Genomic DNA, 9,422 nt, shown 5'->3' with positions numbered 1-9,422 from the left:
ATCCTTGGTTATCTCTCCTTTGTTTTTTCCTCTTTTTTGTAATTTTTTTTTACTTCTCAATCTGCCTGATTACTGATTTTTTTCTTCCCATATCTTCAGTTTCATTCTTGAGAATATTTTCTCCCTTCAAGTTTGAATTCCTTGTAGAGTTCATCCATAGGATCCTACTTTATCCTTCCTCTGAAATGTCTTTAATTGACTCTGCCCAAGGATAATGTGCTTTACTCACTCTTGCTATTTTTCCTTTCTTTATCACAAATATCAGAATGATTTAATTATTCTACCTGTGCTCTTGTAACACTGCCATTTATTGTGATCCTACCTAATAATTCCTCTTGTTTTATGATAATCAAATGCATGACAAAATTTTCTCATAATTCTTCCTTCATTTTGCACTTCTGGTGGATATAAATATAATTTTCATCAAGAAACCTACAGCTGTTCTTTGAGAAGAAAAATAGAGAAAAGTAAATAAATAGATACATGGATAAAAAGTCACACAGGAATAAGCAATCAGACAAAAGTAAAAGGGAAAGACAGAGACAGAGAGACAGAAACAAATATGAAGAAATGCAGACATACGGAGACAGAGACAGAGAGACAGAGAGAAAGGCATTGAGAGCCATAATTAGAGAGAATATTTTGTTACAGCTAATTCTTGACCAGCATTTTTTTTATCTTCTCCTCCCTTCTTTCAATCTTTTACCTTTTCTCTTCTTTGGCTCTTCCCTCTTCTCCTTTATTCCTCTTTTCTCTCTGCCTCCTAAGAGTGAAGTATATTCATAAACAAAAGATTTAATTTTCTAACCCTGACCAATCGTAATCCCCCTTCCTATGCAGATTATTTTTTTTTCAAGAGAACAAATTACTTTCCTCAATTAAAGTAGGAAATGTCACTTTGAAGATTATTAAATTTTAGTAGACTTACAAAGTGGAAAACAATACAGAAGGAGCTCTCTCTTTATGAGAAAACAGATGGGGGAATTTTGGATTGAATTTTGCTAGAGCAACAGTGATGACTAGATATTAACTAGATATTCTTGATCTCTTAATTGCTTATTTTGAGCACTCACATAAGAAAGGTCTGTGTTTTCTGTTTTGAAGTCATTCTTCATGCAGAATGGATTTTTTCTAATGATTACTCTTTTATTGCAGATAAATGACAACACTCCCAAATGACATCTATTGAGAACAGATCGGAAGTGAATGAGTTCATCCTTACAGGATTAACAGATGTTCCAGAGCTTCAGGTCCCTCTCTTCATCATGTTCACCCTCATCTATCTCATCACCCTGTTAGGGAACCTAGGGATAGTAGCTCTGATCTCCTGGGATCCTCGCCTCCACACTCCCATGTACTTCTTCCTCAGTAATCTCTCTCTGGTGGATTTTGGTTATTCCTCAACTATTACTCCCAAAGTAATGTCTGGGTTCCTAACAGGGGACAAGGTCATTTCCTATACTGGATGTGCTACACAGTTGTTCTTCTTTGGAGCTTTTGCTACTACTGAAAGTTTCCTTTTAGCCACCATGGCCTATGATCGCCATGCAGCTGTGTGTAAGCCTTTACATTACACCACTACCATGACATCAAGTCTATGTGCACATCTGGCCAGTGGTGCTTACTTCTGTGGCTTTCTGACTTCCTCCATAGTAATGGGAAACACATTTAGCCTTTCCTTTTGTAGGGATAATATAGTCCATCACTTTTTCTGTGATATTCCCCCTCTCCTAGTTCTCTCTTGTTCTGATATTCACGTCATTGAATCATTAATCTTTATCTTAGGTTCATTAACTTCTTTTTTCCCATTTCTTGTCATCTTTACTTCTTACTTGCTAATCTTCATCACAATCCTGAAGATCCGTTCTGCAGAAGGCCGTCAGAAAGCTTTCTCCACTTGTGTTTCTCATCTCACGGCAGTGTCTATATTTTATGGGACAATCATCTTCATGTACTTTCAGCCCAGCTCAAACCATTCAATGGACTCAGACAAAATGGTTTCAGTGTTCTACACTATGGTCATCCCTATGTTGAACCCTCTAGTCTATAGTCTTAGGAACAAAGACATTAAGAATGCTTTCAGGAAAGCTTTAAGTGGACAACAACTTCAATTAATTAATCATTTTTCTTAGAAAATCCCATCTTTATCTTCTCCATGTTGGGATCCACTCTCTAAAGAGATGATTTCTCTTATTCACAGAGAAGTACAATTCAAGCTTTTTCAGAGATAATTTTATTTATTTAGCTGTCTTAGATTTGGAGTTAGGAGAGAACTGAATTTATTGTCTTACATACTTTCATATTTATATCTCTAAACAAGTTCCAACCTCAGTTTCCTCATGTGTAAAGGTCCTTAATACTAACCTCTGTCTTACAAGATTGTAATGTAGAATGAATAATGTAGACTATGTCTTGTTCACTTTTGTCAAACTCTTTGTGATTCCATTTTTGGGTTTTCTTAGCAAAGATGCTGGAATGTTTTCCCATTTCCTTCTCCCACTCACTTCACAAATGAAGAACTGAGGCAAACAGGAATAAGGGATTTGCCCAGGATTACACAGTAAATGACTGAGACTCTGAATTTAGGAAAATGATTTGTCCGTCCCACGCCTCACACACTCCCCACTGCTCCACTTATATAGTATCCCTACACACACTTTGAAATGCATGACAGTAATTGTAATGACTTTCCTAGAAAAATGAAGATAAATTACATAAGTTTTGAACAGGTTTTTTTTTTTATTTCAAGAGCAAAGTTATTGAGTTTTTTGGAAGATATAGCTTTGCTGCTAATGGTATTGCTTATTCAGCAACTCACAAATAAGAAATGAGCTGGCAAATGCAAAAGAACCAGTTCTCCAGATAAAAATGTAGTCTTGCAATATTTTGAAATTTAATCTATGTTATTATTTTCTCCATCTCTTTCTGAAATCTAGATCATTTCAGATCAATTTATATCAGCAAAATTAAATAAATTAAATCCTGATGTATAGCATTTATTGATTGTACAATTCAGGTGCTCAGAATTTACTAATCTCTCTGTGAGCCACTTGGAGCTTGCTCCAGAAAACTACTATATTATGGCTATATTTAAGAAGGAATATGAACCACAAGATGATTCATACAGTTTTTAAAATACCTTAATCTCATGAGAAAAATGGATTTCATTGTAATATCCCTGTAATATTCTCATGCCAATGTTAATTTCAATTTCATTCTAGTTAATATATATCTATGTATACGTGTGTTTCATGTTTCTGTGTCTAAATAGGTGTTTTGTTTCTGTGGGGGTTATTTTTTACATCTTACGATTGTTTGTAGGTTGAAATAAAGTTTACCAGAATATGTTAATTTGAACTATTTTACAAGAGCTAGAGACCCATCTGAAGCACATTGAAAGGTCTCCAAGTGGGTTATCCATACATTGGTTTAGATTCAATAAAGAGAATATTCTTTTTCAGGCATGGATTAGAATTGATAACATCTGAGAGACCTCTGCCTTTGAGATTCTGTGATTCCCTTCCTCTGTCTCTCTTGAAAATGCCCCTTTAAGGGGGCAGTTAGGTGGCATAATGGGTAGAGCACTTCCCTGGACTTAGGAGGATAGGAGTTAAAATTCTGCCTCAGACATTTATTGGCTATGTGACCATGGATAATATACTTAATCCTGCTTGTCTCCCTCTTAAATATCTTTAAAATATCTTAAAATCTCTAAAAATAATTCCCTCTGGACCCTTGGTGCCTGGCATGGTATCCATAATAGCACGTTTCCAGATATCTGTGGCCCTATTGGGACATATCAAACATGTACCTTCTGCTTTGAGTGTCTCAATCCTCCCATATCATTATAAGCTGGAATTGCAAAGCATGAAAAAATATAGCACTTTAATGTTAGCTAATCTCCATAGACATTAGTTATCTGAAAATTTGATAAGCCTGATATCTTTGTATTTTCCATGTCATTGTTGGTTTGATTCAATTCAGTTTGATCACTGTATATTTGGTACCTACTAAACAGGAGTAGAACAAGGATTCCAAACCTGGATCTTCTATCTAAAGTCCAATACCATACCACACCACATCTTTCATATCCAATGATACATTAATATTTATAATATTCCTTCAGGATATATGGAGTTGGGGGTTTTATGTGTACTTTACAAGTGAATAGATTAAAACTTTGAAAAAGTTCAGTGTCTTTCCTCAAGCTTGATAAGGAGAAAATGCCATGAATAGATACTAGACCTTGACTATCATGTCAAGGGCATTTTCTATCCCTTCTAACAATAAGGTAGGTTAACAACAGAATACAGTCAAGGAAATAGTCTCCTGGAGAATTCGTTTGATCCTTTTGGTCAGAGCAGAGTTTAATAACATGTTTTGTACATAGTAAATGTAGAGCAGTCGGTTGTCTCTAAGGGAAAATAGTCTCTTAAGATCTTCTCTTCTTCAAAATTTGTTTAAAGATTCTGCTTAATTTAAGACTTCAGCTACTGACTTCCAAGTATTTCACTACTAGGGCTTAATGATATGTTACCCAACCTGAGATATGTCCACATATTAGGCAGGTTCTGGGAAATGTAATATAAACCTAAGGTGCTCATATAGAGAGCTTCATGGGAAATAAATCTGGAGTCAGAAAGATCTAGATGAAAACCTTACCTGAACATATTGTAGTATATGAATCTGATGGAATGGCACTGTGCAGTGAGAAATAAAGAGCTCAATGATCTGAAAAAATGTGGGAAAATGTATACAAAATAAAGAAGAGTAAAATGAATACAACAAAGACAGAGAACATTGTATATAATAACAGAAATACTTTTTAAAGAATGATGCTGAGCAAATACAGTGCCTTGACTCTTTTTACTACCAAAATGGACTTTTACAGACTATAAAAAAGATGTTATTTGCATTCAGAGACAGAAGTGATACATAGAAGTTTTTACAAAACAATTTTACGTACACACATAAACACACACACACACACACACACATATACAGACATAGATATACACATATACACATCTATTTCTGCCTAATGGTGGTCATCTCCAGGGATGGAATAGAAGAGAAAAAAAGAAATTTACATGATTACTTCATTGTATATTTAAAAGGAATAGCAAATTATACATAGCGGATTGCCTCTAACATTGCCTCCATGAGTACTCTATACAGATTGTATGTACATGATTATTTATTCATCTCCCATTTAGAAAGTGTGCTTCTGGAGGGCAAGGACCTTGTTTTTGCCCTTTTTGTAGCCCCCAAGTGCCTATCATATAATAAGTGAATAATAACTCTTTACTTTGAAGCTTACTACTTTTCCCCCATGGGTAAATTGCCTCATTTCTCTAAGGCTACTCTTCTCCTCCAGAAAATGTACTTAATAAATCTATGGACTTATCTCATGGGCTTGTCCTCAGGATGTAATGAGAAAACATACATAAAGTCTTTTGCAAGTATCCAAATGTTCTGCAAACACTAGTTATTCTGTAATTGTAGCTATTCCAACAGATTTTCCTTTAGTAACTGAAGAAGAAATATAAGGGTTTGGAGACTGTGCATTCCTAATGAGATTTAACAACATATCCACAAATATGGATTAAAGAAATATGGGATCATTGTATTAATTTGTTGGGTGGTGGTGGGAGGGAATTGATCATAAAAATAGCTAAGCAAAGGACAATCCCCTTGATCTATGTTCATATTTGTATAGAACATTTTTGTATAGAACATTAAGTTTGGCAAAGAGCTGTTTTCTCATTTGAATTTTCTAAAAAAAACTATGTGCACTATTTATATGTACACACATTTTTATTTAATTCTTGTTATAAATCAAAATGAAGACATAAATTTAATGTGGAGCCAGCTTTAAGACTGTATTTGGTGTTCAGGTAAATATTTTTTTTTCAAAGTAATAAATCTAGCACTGAATTTTAATTATATTATGTTAATTAATTGTATTTTAAATGCATGGTATATAATGTTAAATGTATTCCAATCCATCACTTAATCTATTAAAATGTTATTTTTATTCAATAAATTGTAGAAAACAAAGAAACTTATAAAGAAATTTGACGATTGTAAGCATGAATTCTTCCTAGCTATTTTTAAATAGTCCTAGAATGTTCAACCTAAAATATTTTCAATAATTAATTGAACTTTTATAAATTTGTACTTAGAACTTTATTTAGAATTATAGGCAGAATAAAAATTTGGGTTTCATAACAACAATTAAATTATATGTATTTTTCTTATGAGATTTTTGAGAACTTTTTTTCATTATAGTTATAAAAGAATATAGACATACACATTCATGTCCATATAAGCATGTATACATATCATGAATTCTGTCACCTGAGTACAGAACATGAACTACATTTTCTGATAAGTACACATTGGACTATAAGTAAGAGAAATATAAAATTTTGCATATTGGCTTTCAAAATTTCTTCTGGTTGTGTATTTAATTATAAATTCTGGCCTCGTGAGATCTGTTTGAATCTTGAATAGATCATTCAGTGTGTTAGTTAACCTTCTAGATTTTTTTTCCATCTGGGAATACAATAATAATAGCAATATTGGTTTATGCAAGGAAGAGATAAATCAGTTAAATTCCATAAAATTTCATAATAATTTATTAGGCAACTACCTTAATTAAAGCTCAGTATAGGTTCTGTGCATTCTAAGACAAAAAGAAAAGAATAAAGCTTGTCCTTGTGAACCTAAATTTTATTGGGTAAAAAAATATATATACACATATAAGTAAACATAAAATATATAAACAGTAAATCAAAATTGATTTTGCAATATAGGGGAGATTCTAGCAGGCAAGGGCTTGGGATAGACCATCTTCTATGTTGACATAGAGCCATTAATGAATCATTCTTAAGTCTTGTTCTTTAGAGTCCTTAAGGAGGGAGTTTGTCAAAGGTTCTAATTAAACCTTGATGTATAATTACTACCTCATTTCTTTTAGTTATGATTGAACCAAACCTTAAGAGCAGGTATCATTAAAGACCAAAGATACAAAGCAGAAAGAAATAGGACTACATGGAGTTAGGGAGGTAAGTTGGGAGTTCTAAGTAATTTAAAAAGAATTATAACTATATTCAGGATTAAAAACAAAAAACAAAAAACTATGCTCACAATGATCCCGAGAGATAGAACATTAAATATATTTTCATTTTACAAATGTGGAAATCCAAGTTGATCTGGGATAAATGACTTGCTTGGAGTTTCACAATGACTATAAATTCCATAACAAATCTTCTAACATCAACTTCTGAGATCTTTTCACTACCCCACATTGTGAATATCTTTTCACTATCCTAGCTCCTTTTCATGTTCAACATCACAATTAATCTTGATGAAAATCTTTTGATTTTATTTAGATCTGAGATAATTATACCCATTGAAAAGGTGAATTGTAGATGCCACAAGAAGTGGGGAAACTTGGGCATGGTATAAAACCCTTTTGTTCAGTAAAAGGAACCCTGTTGACAGTATCTGGTTCAGCTTCTCATCCCCTCTAAGGGCCCTCAGCCATCCTGAGAAGTCAGGGAGCAGTGAAAACCGGTGTTGTAATTAAAATAAAGTGATACCAAGTGGCAAAGAGACATCTACATACAATAGCAAGTTGTTTATGTGGACCTGCATGTGCAGTATATAGTTAGCATATGTGCATTATGCTATCATAATATAAGGGTATTTAGCTATATAAGGCTGAGAGAATTTGGAATAAATGGACTCCATATTTGATCATCCACATAAGTCCCTCCTCTTCACCTCTCTTCTAAGACCAAGGACTTGGGCTGGTACCTAGATCCTCCAGAGAGCTATTCGAGACTTTTGGCATTCAACGTGGGGCCTTGGAAAGCAGGGCACACAGCAGCTCAACTGACAGGGTCAGCAAGTTCAGTTGAAGAGTCCCTGTGACTCACACTGGTTAAATATAAAGACAGTAAACAGGAAGATTCAGTAAGTGCTAATCTAGTCACTTTTGTTTTTTAGCCAAAATGGGGCAAGTGCTTACAACAGAGCCTCCCTCCCAAGGGAAATATGAAGAAGTTATAGGTTAATAAAGAAGCAAGGTTTTTTGGTAACTCAGAAGCAGACCAATAAGTTCTAAGATGTTGTGAAGTACATGTCTGGGAAGGAGAATTTGGAGCCAGAGATGTGGAAGGTAGAGGGAGAACAATTAACTGAATACCATGAGATGAAGTTAGCTTTAAGAAATCCCACCTATAAGAAAAAGAAAAAAAAAGCTTTTAGGTAGAGTGTCAAACAATGAAGTATAAGGAGAAAAACAAGCAGAGATTGGTGCTCATAGCCCAAGAGGGTACAGAGCATGGGACAGAGCTAAGGAAGCCTTTTTAAGTATTTTGTCAATTCATATTGTTAGTTACTATGCTGGGAGGCTGGAGGAGCATGGAGTTGGGCAATAAGGGAATTAAGTATTGTGCTGAGAAGTTTCAGGGACGTGGCGCTTCTCCATTTCTCAGCCACCATTACTTCCCTAAACTTGCACATGGGACTTTAGGGTATCTTCTGCTTCCTGATCCTCCTCCTTCACCTCCACCTTCATGGTGAGGAGAAGGAGATTCTGGAGGGGCAGTGACACCATCAGCACAGCCATCACAGTTTTGTCCTCCTAGGTCCTGAGGCAAGGCAAAAGAAAAGAAATATTTTACAGCAATTAGGATTACTGAGCACTTCAGCTTTTTAGACAGGGCTGCTGTTGAAGGCCTGCCAGTCCTTACACTTATCCTCATCCAGTGGAAAGTTAATACACCAGTGTGGGTGGAAGAGTGGTCCTTAACCAGTGAAAAAATTCAGGTCTTATTGGATATTGTACTGGAGCGTCAAGGGCACTTAACACCTTCTTTAAGTCCTTGGAATTCTCCTATATTAGTTGTAAAAAAAGAAATCTGTAAAATGGAGGGTGTTGATTGATTTTGAAAAAGTAAATGAACAGATAGAAACTATGGGAACTCTTTAGCCTGGACTTTCATTTCCTACTCAACTGCCTAGGTAATGGACTCTTCAGGTTAACAGATTTAAGGATTGTTTCTATTCGATTCCTCTGGATAAGGAGGATATGAAGAGTTGCTTTTTCAATGCCTACTGTAAATTTAACTGAGCCTTATAAAAGATTTGAATGAACAGTTTTGCCACAGGGAATGAAAAATAGCCTTACTATATGTCAAATGTAGATGGTTGCTACTCTTACTCCAGTAAGAAAAGCATTTCCAAAAGTTATGTTATTACATTACATGGATGATATCTTGGGATGTGCACCTGAGGAGCTAATGTTAAAAGCATGTCTACAAAAGACCATAAAAACACTAAGGAACTACTGATTGTATATCATTCCCTCCTCCCCCATAAAAATTCAAAGGCATGCTCCTTTTCAATAT

The 9,422-nt window shown here is 34.7% G+C and overlaps 1 protein-coding gene across 2 annotated transcripts; it reads left to right on the top strand.

Annotated features, from left to right (window-relative positions):
* The first annotated feature begins 1,175 nt into the window (after positions 1-1,175).
* Positions 1,176-8,016, top strand: LOC127540395 (olfactory receptor 5B2-like). Of its 2 annotated transcripts, XM_051965069.1 has the most exons (2): positions 1,176-2,094; positions 7,985-8,016. In XM_051965069.1, the coding sequence occupies exons 1-2, from the start codon at positions 1,176-1,178 to the stop codon at positions 8,014-8,016; spliced, it is 951 nt and encodes a 316-aa protein (XP_051821029.1). The 2 variants fall into 2 exon arrangements, with proteins under 2 accessions (XP_051821029.1, XP_051821028.1); XM_051965068.1 differs by lacking the exon at positions 7,985-8,016 and having other exon boundaries at positions 1,176-2,132.
* The last annotated feature ends 1,406 nt before the right edge of the window (positions 8,017-9,422 follow it).

This window comes from Antechinus flavipes, chromosome 6, assembly GCF_016432865.1.
Source record: "Antechinus flavipes isolate AdamAnt ecotype Samford, QLD, Australia chromosome 6, AdamAnt_v2, whole genome shotgun sequence".
NCBI lineage: Eukaryota > Metazoa > Chordata > Mammalia > Dasyuromorphia > Dasyuridae > Antechinus > Antechinus flavipes.
This window is presented reverse-complemented; position numbering and strand designations above follow the sequence as displayed.

Excerpts from the sequence above, each read along its gene's own strand:
- LOC127540395 (XM_051965068.1), top strand. The coding sequence starts at position 1,176 with ATGACATCTATTGAGAACAGATCGGAAGTGAATGAGTTCATCCTTACA.